This window comes from Antedon mediterranea, chromosome 7 (assembly GCF_964355755.1).
Source record: "Antedon mediterranea chromosome 7, ecAntMedi1.1, whole genome shotgun sequence".
Lineage (NCBI taxonomy): Eukaryota > Metazoa > Echinodermata > Crinoidea > Comatulida > Antedonidae > Antedon > Antedon mediterranea.
The window spans coordinates 7793445-7807402 of record NC_092676.1 but is presented as its reverse complement, the minus strand read 5'-3'; the positions used below and the strand labels follow the sequence as shown (position 1 = coordinate 7807402).

The window sequence follows — 13958 nt, the reverse complement described above, 5'->3', positions numbered from 1 at the left end:
TGATGTAGCCAAATACGGTAGTGGTATAGCCAAATATGGTAGTGATGTGTGATCACACATAAGGTGTAGACAAGGCTTAGTAAAAGAATTTGTTTAAAACTCATGACCTGATAGATTGTCCCATTGACACCTGTGATTAAACCAGATGGAGACTTTTGTGTCATTAAATAATTGAGATAATTGATAAATAAAACTCCCTGGTTATATTATATGTATGAAACGCCATATGTGCCAAAATATGCTAAAATCTTTACTAAGTTGATTGAAATCATCTGTTTAATGATTTGTACAGTTATATTTAGAGGACTAAAATGCTGTACCATGCCGAGAGTTAAAGACACCTTCCCTACAATTTGTGAAGTTTTGTAAAAAGTGTAGTAATATAATATAATATGGTATGTAATACATATATATAAATCCAAAGGCAAATTACTGAAAAAAATGACAATTCTGTGTGTATCAGTGGCTGGATCTCAATGGAGATACAAAAAAAAAAGCGAAAAGCTAAATCAAAACATATGTAATACATATATATATACATACACTTTTCTGGCTGTTTTACTTCTCGTTTTGATTTAGCTTTTCGCTTTTATTTTGTATCTCCATTTAGATCCAGCCACTGATACCCACAGCATTGTCATTATTTTCAGTAATTTGCCTTTGGATATATATATGTAATACATATATATATTACTTTAAAAACATTAAACCAGGTCATTCCTTGTCTTAAATGTACGAACATCGTACGCTAGCTATATACCTACCCTGACTTTGTATAGTTGCTGCATTAATTCTCTTTCTATTTTTGCCAGACTCTGTTGATACAAATTGGGGAAAACCCGGTATTTTCGGTGAAAAGTTAGGAGTCTTCCATTTGTTTTGGCCTCACGATCGATCGAAAAGTGGGTGAATTACAGAAGAAAAACAAAAATATCAATCCGCGCGCAATGAATTTTGGGATTTATAGCGGGCCGCTATAATTATTAGACTTATTTTTTACATTTTTAACCATTTAAAGACGAAAAAAGCAATAGGACCATATATTAGGATAGGACCACTATTTTTACATTAAATATAGTTTGTGATCTTACATTAGATCTAAAAAACGTAGGGAAGGTGTCTTTAAGAGTTAATAAAGAGTCACTATCCAATCGAGTTTGAACAATACCATGAAAGTATCAAATCGAGTTTGAACATTACCATGAAAGTATCAAATCGAGTTTGAACAATACCATGAAAGTATCAAATCGAGTTTGAACATTACCATGAAAGCCTCAGTGGTCTAATGATTAGGACATCTGCATAATTATCAAGCACAAGGTTCCAGGTTTGAATCTTGGTTTGGGCGACTTATTCTCATTCTCACAGATTTCTTCATCTTTATCGTTTAAAATTAATTAATTAAATTTCAGTATATCACCAGGTGGATTACAGTAGAATGTATTCTGTGCCTGTGATGTTTATATAATACAAGCAAGTTCACAGGCTTGTTTATATTTTATATCAATTAGTAACAATGTAATAGTTAAGTAAACCAAGTGCTACTGGCTATCTGTTGTGGTTATTTCTAATTTGTTTTAAGTAGACACATTGTCCTGGTGCAATTGTGGTCAGACTTGTCTATTTACTTTCCCTTCAACATTGGTTTTTGTGGGATACATTTTATGCATATTCAGTATTCTTATCATCTTCATTAGGATAACTTTGTTTTCACATTGTTAATGTGATTTTGGTATTTTATAATAATATTAAAATGTCAATATACAATGTTAAGCTACAAGAAATACCCAGACCGCGCCACCATATCAAGTTACTGTACCCATACATGTAGCATCGATTTTGAAAATAATAAGAATAAAAAACATAATGAGATTGCTAAGGATGAAATACCTGTGTGTCGTCTACACACAAAGCAAGCAGGTGAAAATAGCTTTACATGCGCTCACAAGGCATTGACGTATTTTAGTTATAAATAGAATAATCGTAGAGTTGTTAATTGACAACTAACAATTCCCTGGAATAATTACTGTACACACTTGAATCAAGTATAACAGAGTATAGAGGTACGGTAATTCACTTGTTGCTGTAAAAGTATATAAATACTACATCTATATCTCTCTGTATAGTTGGCATAGCTCTTTTTAAATCACTGACACAGATGTGCTTATTTTCCATTGAAATGTCCTAGTAGTGTTTCAAAGATGATGTTATGTAATAACCTAAAATCAATTTTACTATTTAGCAGTATTGAGGAGAGTAACAAACTGGCTGCTGTAAAATACATAAATACTTACTACATTTTTGTTACCAACTCTTTTGAACCGGCGGACAAATTATCATTTTCAAATGAAGTGTCTTAACCTCCTACATTTGTGTTTATTTTTTGTCAGAATGGCAACACGGCACTGCATGAGGCAGCTTGGAATGGTTACAGTAGATCAGTTGATATGCTACTTAAATTTGGAAAGAGTAACATACATGTAGCCAACAAAGTAAGTTTCATTCACAGTATATATTCACATTCACAGTTATCAATTTAATTTATAAATTAGCGATTTCTATTATTAAACAAATATCAATATGATACTTGTCGTTTTGGCAAATTTGAACAGTTTAAATATATATATTTTGTTAATGTTTTTGGCCAGATGATAGTTAAGAATACAGATTTCCTGATTTCCAATTTTCCAAATTGGTCTGTTATTGAATGCCACAAATTCTGAAGTTTAGAATATACTGTAAGACCACTAGGGCGATAATGATTGACAGTAAATAGAAAAATATGCATTTTTCATATCTAAAACAAAGAAATTTAAAAAGTTTTCATTCTAGAACTATTAGGATACCCATCTATGCTGCCTTTGATGAATATAATATTATCACATGTCCAATCAAATCAAACGTCATGATTAAAGAGCAATAATATTGTGACAATACGATTTTATTGTTTTTATTGATCATGACGACATTTGATTGGATTTGATTGATGATTTTTATGAAAGACAGCATAACTGTGATTATCCTATAGTTTTATGCAAGAAAAATGTGTGTTTATCTATTTATCGTTACGGTATCATTATCACCCTAGTGTCACCCTAGTGTAAATAAGCCTTCAAAATAGTACTAATACTAAATTGTGTTTTTTTTTCAGTATGGATTACGAGCCATTCACTTGTCATGCCAGAATGGTCACAACCAAACTACGAGAAACTTACTGAGAGGGGGTACTCATCCAAGCATTAAAGATGCTGTAAGTTAGCTAGTGGAACAAGCTTTCAACAAGTCAGCCATTCTACATCAAACATACCAAAACATTTATAGATAATTCTGTGTTTTAAATTTCTATTTGTTAAAGATATATTGTCCCCCTAAAAATGTTTATTTTTTTTTTATTTTTTGTTGAATGCAGTTTTAATGTCACATAATAGTTATTCACTTTGACCAAAAACGGTATCGAAAACAAAATTATTTACTCCAAAAAAAATTTAATTTAAAGATTTATTATCTCCCTGAAAAAACTATGTTTAAAATGTTTTTTGTTGAATATGCTATTTTAATGTCACATAATAGTTATTCACTTTGACCAAAAACGGGATCGAAAACAAAATTATTTACCCCAAAAGAATGTAATTGAAAGCAAAAAATATTTTAAAATATGTCTGTCAGACAATGGTTTTTTGGTTAAAATTAACCTTTTCTTTTGTCTTTTTATAAGCAAAATAATATAAATTTTTTTTACAGAAGTGAACAACTTATTATTATTTGAGGGACAATAATACATCTTTAATAGAAAAGTTGACCACAATGTCAGTTTTGAAACAGAATTTAATGAGAACAAAAAGAGCACTGGGATATAATGTGTCCCTTTAGGGGAGGAACATGTTGTTGGACATGTAACATCAAGTCTGTTTTTAGACACACAGATCAAGATAAATCAATGTTTTTTAGTTAAATGATGAATGGTTAAAGCCCCATTCCCTAAGATTTTTGGCATTTGTAAAAATAATGCATATATATTACTTTAAAAACATTAAATCAGGTCATTCCTTCTCTTAAATTTGCATTTTACCGGTATGGTAAATTATGATAAAAAGAGAGGAACAATGCACTACTACTTATTTTTCACATTTTTAACCATTTAAAGACGAAAAAAGTTATCGCAATAGGACCATATAGTATTTAATTTTACCTTAAATGTAGTTTGTGACTTTAAATTAGATCTAAAAAATGTAGGGAATGGGATTTTAACATACTTAGAACATGTTATTGACATGTAACATCAATGTTGTGTTTAGACAAACAGGTTAATATGAATCAATGTTACCATTATTCAATTTTGATTATAAGATCTAGTTAAATGGTTAAATGGTGCATTTAGAACATATTATTGGACATCTAGTTTGTGTTTAGAAAAACATGTCAAGATTAATCAATGTGTCCGATAGTTCCATAAGATCTAGTTTAAATGGTTAATATGGATCTTGTTGTTAGACTTAAATATTTATCATGTCTTAACTTTAGAATGTGTATAGCTTTTCGGATTAACCTAATTCCTTTTTTTATTTCGTTTTAGCATGGTGATACGCCGCTTCACGTTGCATCTAGATTTGGCCACATAGCTTGTACTAGAGTAATGGTCAGTGCTCAGGCAGACGTTAATGCGCAGAATAAGGTATGATTAATTGCTGTTGCCAATTGTATTTGTTTTGTAATGCTTTTCATGAATAATGACAAATAAAGAACAAGATATGGAAATTGTCTGTGTGTGTGTTAAAATGTTTGTTTCTACGTTATTTACACTGGTTGACTACTGAAGCTCTGTCTACTGGTTCAAGCTGGTTTGACAAAAAAAGTGTGATGTGCCAAAATATGGTAGTTATATGACCAAATATGGTAGAGATATGATCATGTCCATATATAGGCACATCAAATTTTGATAGTGATGATAGAGCTTAAAGTACAGGACTGTTCTCCCAGTGGATCTAGAGTACTGGAAGGAACATACACTGGTAGAGGATTCCCTATTCATCCAATAAGTTCTTTATCGTGCACAAGGGCGATGCAAATACACAGGACCAACAGCCAAGAGGCAATGAGAGTAAAGTATCTTGCCTTTAGAACACAAGCAAAATAGCATACTGTAGACACATCTCAAACCCGCCTCTCATATGATAGACCGATATTCGTTTCTGAATGTGATGTTTCCCATCCAAGCTGTAGCGCGGCCCACGTTGCTTAACTTCTATGATCTGATGGGAAGCAGTGTTTCAATGTGTATACTAAATTGTCTTTTTTTAATCACAGGATGGAAACACACCGCTGCATATGGCTGCTGGACTTGGGAAACAAAAGATCACAAGGTTTCTAACAGACTCCGGATGCGATGTGAACATTCGGAATAGCAACAACCTAACGGCCATTGACCTAGCCCGCAAAAATGAACATCCTGACGTTATTCTGATCATAATGTCGGCCCCAAAGGTATGTTAACTTACAGCAACAAGGTGATTTGAATCTTGAAAATTTCTATGAAAAAACAAATCATCAAAATAAATCAAATTTGCTTTATTGATCGTTTCAGAAAGATAGTGATTGTATAAAAAGAAATTTAAAACTAGATTTGAACTCGTCACTACGGACGAGTTAGGTTATCCGCAGAGCAAAGGCCACGTGCACGTCATACGTTAGAATATTGCGCGCAGAAAAACGATTAAGGCATTGAAACAATTTCAGTGTGCTCTCTATTTTTCGTCACGTCTAAGTATATACGGTATACACTATATACTGTATACGTACTACATACAGTGCAGAATAGGTGAAAATAAGTGACCAAAGTTATTGACGCTTTTGAACATGATGACGTCATCACAATTTTTAAAATTGTGAATCGTGCGAAAGATAATTGATTAACTTAGACAACATAAAAAAATGGGGGGAAATGGAATACAAATAAGTGGAGATGCGCTATATTTAATGTGATGAGCTATGACGAAAGAGACAAAAATCCTCCCTATAGAAAAAACATCCGGGATCCCGCCGATATCACGGTCGGGATCCCGCCGGGATCTCGCCGTGATCCCGATATTTTCGACCGAAATTTTTGGTCGGGAATTTCGGTCGAAAATATCGGGATCCCGATTGACGTCCCGATCTTTTGGGAATCCCGATTACCCATCCATATCGGGATTTTTATCGGGATTCACGAAAAATCGGGATTTTTGGTCGGGAATTTCGGTCGAAAATATCGGGATCTCGAACGACGTCCCGATTTTTGGGATTTCCCGATTACCCATCCCGTATCGGGATTTTCATCGGGATTCACGAAAAATCGGGATTTTTGGTCGGGAATTTCGGTCGAAAATATCGGGATCCCGGACGACGTCCCGATCTTTTGGGAATCCCGATTACCCATCCCGTATCGGGATTTTTCATCGGGATTCACGAAAAATCGGGATTTTTGGTCGGGAATTTCGGTCGAAAATATCGGGGTCCCGGACGACGTCCCGATCTTTTGGGAATCCCGATTACTCATTCCTTATCGGGATTTTTATCGGGATTCACGAAAAATCGGGATTTTTGGTCGGGAATTTCGGTCGATCATCGGTGAAATTGTAATCGGGATAATGCGCAAAAACGAACGGGATTTTTAACCGGGATATCGATCGGGATCCCGCCAAGAACCCCGATCGATACCCCGGTTAAAATTCGTTTTTGCGCATTATCCCAATTAAAATTTCGCCAAAAAATCGAGATGTAAATTTAAGACGACTATGCCGAATACATGTAATCCCGCCAAAATTTAGACTTATAAATAGAAAATCCTGGTCGGTACTCCCGTTCTGAAATACTGTGATTCTACCGAACTCTTTACGCCATGAAGGAAAGACATCTAGAAATTAAAAGAAATCTGTTATAAAAGTAAATATACAAATTTCATTACGGTAATATTGTGCTTAAATCTTACACTAAAATGATGATTAAACTGATTCATTGTTATCGGTAGTAATTGGCAACATTTTGGTTGTCTGATATTTTTTTCTTTTATTTCAGAATAAAATATGTGATAAGTTTTTTGTTTTACTAAATAATTATTTGTATTAATATCGTAAATGATTGAACACCGATCTGCCGATGTAGGATAATATGTCATAGTAATACAATATAGCCAAAAAATATGAGATTTTCAAAACCCTCTGCAATACTCATCCGGCATTATTATCAGTGTTCCATCTTTTATGATTTGTTGTTTATGATTTAATAACGAGTTAAAACAACACTTTGGAGTTTTTTATATTATTGAATAGGTTTTCATTGTTTTTACGATATTGGATGACCAAGTTGAGTTTTGTTAACTTGTTGAGGGTATTAAGCTATTGGAAAGACAGTAATTTGTAACAGACGGTAAGTTATTATTTGATTAGGGTTAATGTTGTTTTTGCTTTGAATTGAGTTATTTTTGTTTTAAATACATGTACCAGCAGTATTAATTCTAAAGACAGTTTACTTTATGTACCACACCTTTTGCTGCGCCGCCACGGCTACTTTGATCGTTATATAGTTAATTACATTATTATATCATTATTTAACACCTCATCTTTAGTAATACTAACAACGAGTTGATTTCTTATCGTATTATTATCATCACACTTACCTTACTATGTTTACGTTTTACACCATACCTTTCGATTAACATGTTTATGACCAAGTTGAGTTGCTTTAATATGTTGAGGGTATTACGCTATTGGTTTACCAGCTGATGAGTGCAATATGCACTCCTGCATAGACAATGCATGTTTCGTTTTATGCAGGAGATCCAATCAATAGCCACCTCCCTAACTGTAAGGATCGAAACAGCCATAACATCATCGATAATATTTCCAATTAATAAATTCTCAGTAATTAATGTAAAACAACACTTTTTAAAAAGTAATTTTCGAACATTTTCTAAACAAATTAAATGAAGGTGATGATATGGTTGTCCTGGGATAAACCCATTTCAATTTCAAAAAGTGTTTTTCATCTAATGTTGTTTTTGCAATGACTCCTACAAATATAACGAAAAGCGCAATATATTATATATAGGCCTAATCAGATACGTATGTGTTTTTTTGTTTACCGTTTATACGTTTACAATTAGTAATTACATTTCTTTTAAAAACAATAATCCTTCAAATTCTAAATAGATAGCCTATAGGCCTAAGTATAACTTACCTTAGAAAATATTTTGCCCCTTTACAATCATAAATATTCTGATCGTGTTATTTATAGGCCTAGTTTACCCATTCATTTATAGGTCTAGTAGTAGGCTAATCCTAGCTTGCCTGTTCCTTCTTCATCATCATTCATCGGATCCTCAATTTTTCCGAATTAGGCCTAGCCTAGGCTATAGATATTGATAGGAATAGGCCTACTACTACTAGGCCTATTAGTACTTCTCATCTGCCTGTTGACTCCGAGTTCAAGTCCTTTTTAATTTTACACAAAGCAATATTCATAATATTATTAAGTATGGTGGTGTACGATAAACATTTATTAATTAATATGCACAAAATAGTTTTCCCATTGTGTCTGGAGAGACCAAAATAACAATACTGTAATATATAGGCCTATTAAAGCTTAGTATCAAAGGCCTAGTATCAAATAGGCGGAGGGAGGAGGCCTACGACGCACGGGGGCGGGGCCGGTTGTAGGCTAGACTGATGATGAGGAAGGAGAGGAGGCAGGCTAAAATACTGTACTTTTTGACTTGCAATATATGCTCCACAAATATGAGCTTCTAGGCCCTATATTTCAACTAAAGGAGCCACTATGATAGGGTATAACAATAAGGTGTAATTAATAAATAATCACAACGAATAAATCTATGAATTTATCAAAAACACCTACGGTTTGAATGCGTTGTACGTCATCGCTAGCCGGCCAGAATTGCTGTGGTCTGGTTACAAATTTAAATCAAGGCGGGAAAGAGATGCGCGCGTGCGTACGCAAGTTCCCATCGCGCGCTGCGTGCTATTTTCACAAGCACGTTCTTAAAATTATTATTTTGTTATGATAATTAATTACAGGCCATACTAACGTGTCTAATTACAACTCCTGGTGTGATGCTGTTACTCTGGAGTACTAATCTTAGGCCTATGTCAAAATAATACAAACAAAATTGTAAATTTAAGGGTTTTTACTTAGGAAATCCCATTCCATAAAACAATGAATGCTTAAAGCTGTCGTCAAGACACCCACTTTCCGCTAGAACTTCCTACGCCTAAAGAGTCGAGTCAGTTTCTAAATATAGATCTTGGTACCTGCTTTACAGTCTACACAAAGAGATGCCGACAATTAAAGCCGTCCAACAAGCCAGACCACGTGACTTTTTCAATGAACTGAACGAGGAGACTGCAGCATTCCTTTCTATGTCGTCAAGACAACCACTTTCCGCTAGAACTTCCCACGCCTAAAGAGTCGAGTCAGTTTCTAAATATAGATCTTGGTACCTGCTCTACACAAAGAGATGCCGACAAAAAGCCGTCCAACAAGCCAGACCACGTGACTTTGTGAATGAACTGAACGAGGAGACTGCAGCATTCCTTTCTATGTTGACACTTTCAGGCGTATGGTGTAATAACATGGTATATGTATAATCAACCCCTAGATATGCTTGGTAAATTGTAGATAAATGAATTCTACTACAAATAAAATATTGTGTATTTATTATTAAATAAATAAACGTCCGTGTACGTTTATTCCAAGATGTTCTATTGAGGAGTGGAGTGGTTCCCTATTCAAAGCGGGGCGTTTATTCGAATAATTCTTTTTCCACTAGAAAATACACATTTAATACACATTCATATATATATATTAAAATGGAAAATAAAAAACAATGTACAAAAATACAAAAAAAAAAATTCCTTTTGCCATTTTGACAAATTAATACGCCCTGTTGCATTTATTATGACGGATACAAGACGATTAGGCCTACTCTTAATTTTCTCCTTTTAGTGATTGGATCAATCTCATATTAGGTACGAAAGTCAAAAATCATTTCATTTGTCTTTTTATTATAATATCGAGATAATTGTTTTGCACCAGTTAGCAAATTCATTTCTATATACCTGTGTAATCTGCATATTTCACTATAATAATTACCATTCTAGAATAAAGCTATAACAGTCAATGACAACATCAACATTTTATTCATTTAATAACGTATTCAATATTAAACGTTCAAAGCACTTCAAGACGTAGGCCTACGTCCGGGCCATTGGACGGTATATTCATTGCAGCAAGACACTTGGGTTGCTGTGAACGTACAGCAACCTCTTAGAAATTGCAGGATTTGTTTAAACATTATTTTTAACAAATTAGTATTAAAAAAAACTGGGTTTATTCCCAGGACAGCCATCACCATCATCATCATGTGTTTTATAAATAATTAATCTTTGCTGGAAACAATTCAGAAAATACCTCATAAATGTTTTTAAAATAAAAGCTTACTATTGATGATGCATGGCTGTTTCGATCCTTAATGTTATTGGAGGTAACTATTGATCGGATCTCCTGCATAAAACGAAACATGCATTGTCTATGCAGGAGTGCATATTGCACTCATCAGCTGGTAAACCAATAGCGTAATACCCTCAACATATTAAAACAACTCAACTTGGTCATAAACATGTTAATCGAAAGGTATGGTGTAAAACGTAAACATAGTAAGGTAAGTGTGATGATAATAATACGATAAGAAATCAACTCGTTGTTAGTATACTGAAGATGAGGTGTTAATAATGATATAATAATGTGATTAACTATATAACGATCAAAGTAGCCGTGGCGGCGCAGCAAAAGGTGCGGTACATAAAGTAAATTGTCTTTAGAATTAATACTATTGTACAAAGGAATGCACGGCTGGTTTGATCATTAGTACATGTATTTAAAACAAAAATAACTCAATTCAAAGCAAAAACAACATTAACTGTAATAAAATAATAACTTACCATCTGTTACAAATTACTGTATTACCCAATGAAATTAAAATACTGCGTACAAAATCCCGATGTTGCGTACAAAATCCCGTACGTTTACAAACAAAATCCCGCCAATCCTGATGTTGCGTACAAAATCCCGTGTCTACAAACACAATCCTGTCGATCCCGATCTTGCGTACAAAATCCCGTAATTTTATAAACAAAATCCCACCAATCCCGATCTTGCGTACAAAATCCCGTAATTTTATAAACAAAATCCCGCCAATTTCGATGTTGCGTACACAATCCCGATGTTGCGTAAAAAATCCCGATGTTGCGTACAAAATCCCGTAATTTTATATACAAAATCCCGCCAATCCCGTTGTTGCGTACAAAATCCCGCAGTCTAAAAACACGATCCCGATATTGCGTACAAAATCCCGCAATTCTTAAAAAAATCCCGTCTATCCCGATATTGCGAAAAAAAAATCCCGAGTTCGTCCCGGTGGGATCGTCTAATCCCACCGGGATCGGCCGATCCCGGTGGGATTCCACCGCATCCCGATCGGGATCCCGATCTCATTTTTTATGGGGCTATATTTGATATTCGTGTGGCCATATGATGACGTCACAATGTCCCGTTAGCCAAATCGATCCATGATTCTATATCTAAAACTCATCTACATTCAGAATATGTAATTTTAAAAAAGTTCACCACGTAGTTTAGAATCTATGACTGTTTAAAAAAAGGCATAATTTTGACGAATTTTTGAACTTTTTCATCAAAAATGCGCGTAAATTGTTTAATTCTACGTGCTCGTATGACGTGATTTTAAGTCGGAATTGTTTGAAAGTTGGTAAAATTACTAGAAAAGGCTGAAAAAACAAAAATCAAGCCAAAAAAACATGTTCTTGCCGTACGTGCGCACGCGCGCGTAAAAATATTGCGCACCTGTGGGAATTTTTGAAATGCTCAAAATGACATGAAACGCGTAGAAAGTTGATTAGAAATGAATTTTGCGCATTTTAAAATTTTGAACGCGCGTGCGCGCGTAACTTTTTGTGAAACATGCCATTTTTAATCCATAGAAAGTTTGCGCATTATAAGACTTAAATCTTCACCAAGTTTCAATACAAAACGACTTTTAGTTTTTATTCTATGATCAATCATTGAAATTCACAAAATCGCGCGTAACTTACGCTGCGTGACTTAAAATTTGAAAAAGAAAGTTTCTTGCACATCTACAGCTACAGGGCAATCTTTTGACAAAGTTATACAATCATTTGTTAGCCAGAATTAGAGATACGCTGCGAACAAAATTCGTGGAAAGAAAGAAGAATATAGAAAAAAAAAAAAAAAAAAAAAAGAAAAAAAAGATCCTGACAATAACAAGAGGTTATCCGCCAAGTGCGGATAACCAATGATAATGAATTTAATATTTTGATTTTTTTTCATTTTATTTAGAGAAAATACCAAGAAAAGGAAAATGCTAAGAGAAAAGGGAAGCATTCACAATCTACTGGCGCCATTGGTAGAGAAGTTTCACCTACGCGAGTGAAGAAGGAAGTTAGGTTTAAGGTACACTACACACACATACCAAGGCAGTCTAACAACAAGGTGCTGAGCTCTGGAGATCAAAGTGTTTATCTGTGGCTGCGACACTATCAGTTCCACTCTCCTTACAGAAACTGCGCGCCACAGAGAATATGTACATAACACAGTACTGTTGGTATTTGTTGCAGCCAGACATAAGATCAAAGGACTGTTACGAGTTCATATTTTGGCAAGACGAGCTCAGCGTCCTGTTGTTAGATTTCCTTGACCATACTGTTAAAATACATCAGATAATTTTTTTTAATTTTTTTTTTTTCAACTGTCGAATGCCAAATACCTATATATGAATGAATTACAAAAGATTGTATATTTTTTATGTTAAAAAAGTAGGTTTTACATCAAACTGATTTACTTTATAAAGTTGTTTGTGCTAATGATTTTTAAGCAGAAGAATCTTTTGTTATATATGATGATTAATAAATATATCTATCCGAGAATGTTAAAGAGTCGCTATCCAATCGAGTTTGAACAATACCATGAAAACTCCAGTGGTCTAATGGTTAGGAAATCTGCAGTTGGGGCGACTTTTTCTCATTCTCATAGATTTCCTCATCTTAATCGTTTCAAATTAATTAATTAAATTTCAGTATATCACCGGGCGGTTTAGAATTCATGATGTGTTTAAAATAAAAATACTGTAAACGTAACATTCATTGTATGCCTGTTTTTCAAATAATTTAATTTTGTCTTCTAGCATAATCGGACCAAAACTGAGGGTGCAGAGAATCCTGCAAGTCCTGGCAAAAAAAGGAAAGAGCTAAAAAGTACTGATCAACCTGACTCCATCTTAGTTGTACCAAAAGACAAAGCTAGTAAAAAGAAACTCAAAGATAAGGTACAGCAGTAGATATAATGGTCCAATTCTAGTTTTGTTGTTAAGCTCTGTCTACTACTTTATGTGACAAAAAAATTGTGATGTGCCTATATATGGATGTCATATCACTACCATATTTGGGCACATCACACTTTTTTTTAGTTTGATAGTGTAGACAGAGCTTTAGATTACAAATAATAAACTCAATAATATTCAAAATAGCCTCATTAACAAACAAAATTAGCATTGCATACCATTACTAATTTACAATTAGTTTGATGTGACAAATGTGATGTGCCTATATGGTAGTGATATGTCTAAATATGGTAGTGATATGACATCATGTCCATATATGGGAACATCATATTTTTATGTTACATAAAGTTTGATAGTGTAGACAGAGGTTTAGTCTGTTTTCAATTCAATTCAACATGTATTGGAATTGGTAGATCAAGCCTACCTTTCCTATGTAAAATAACAACTAGCAAACATTTGCTAGTTTTAAAATGTTCAACTAGCAATCATGACTAATTTACTAGCAAATTGCTAGTTTGCTAGCTTGAATTTCGAG

The 13958-nt window shown here is 33.9% G+C and overlaps 1 protein-coding gene and 1 long non-coding RNA gene across 2 annotated transcripts in view; one reads left to right on the top strand and one right to left on the bottom strand.

Annotated features, from left to right (window-relative positions):
• LOC140054174 (uncharacterized) overlaps nucleotides 1–13958 on the top strand; it is a 53920-nt gene that overhangs the window by 32150 nt on the left and 7812 nt on the right. Inside the window, exons 6-11 of the mRNA XM_072099067.1 lie at nucleotides 2391–2492; nucleotides 3152–3250; nucleotides 4574–4672; nucleotides 5305–5481; nucleotides 12424–12537; nucleotides 13268–13408. Of these exons, the coding sequence (XP_071955168.1) occupies nucleotides 2391–2492; nucleotides 3152–3250; nucleotides 4574–4672; nucleotides 5305–5481; nucleotides 12424–12537; nucleotides 13268–13408 (732 nt within the window). The remainder of the gene's footprint in view (nucleotides 1–2390; nucleotides 2493–3151; nucleotides 3251–4573; nucleotides 4673–5304; nucleotides 5482–12423; nucleotides 12538–13267; nucleotides 13409–13958) is intronic.
• Nucleotides 6022–10382, bottom strand: LOC140054175 (uncharacterized). Its single transcript, XR_011846490.1, has 3 exons — nucleotides 8887–10382; nucleotides 7652–7836; nucleotides 6022–6889 (listed from the first exon to the last, which is right to left on the bottom strand). It is a non-coding gene; the product is annotated as an uncharacterized lncRNA (long non-coding RNA).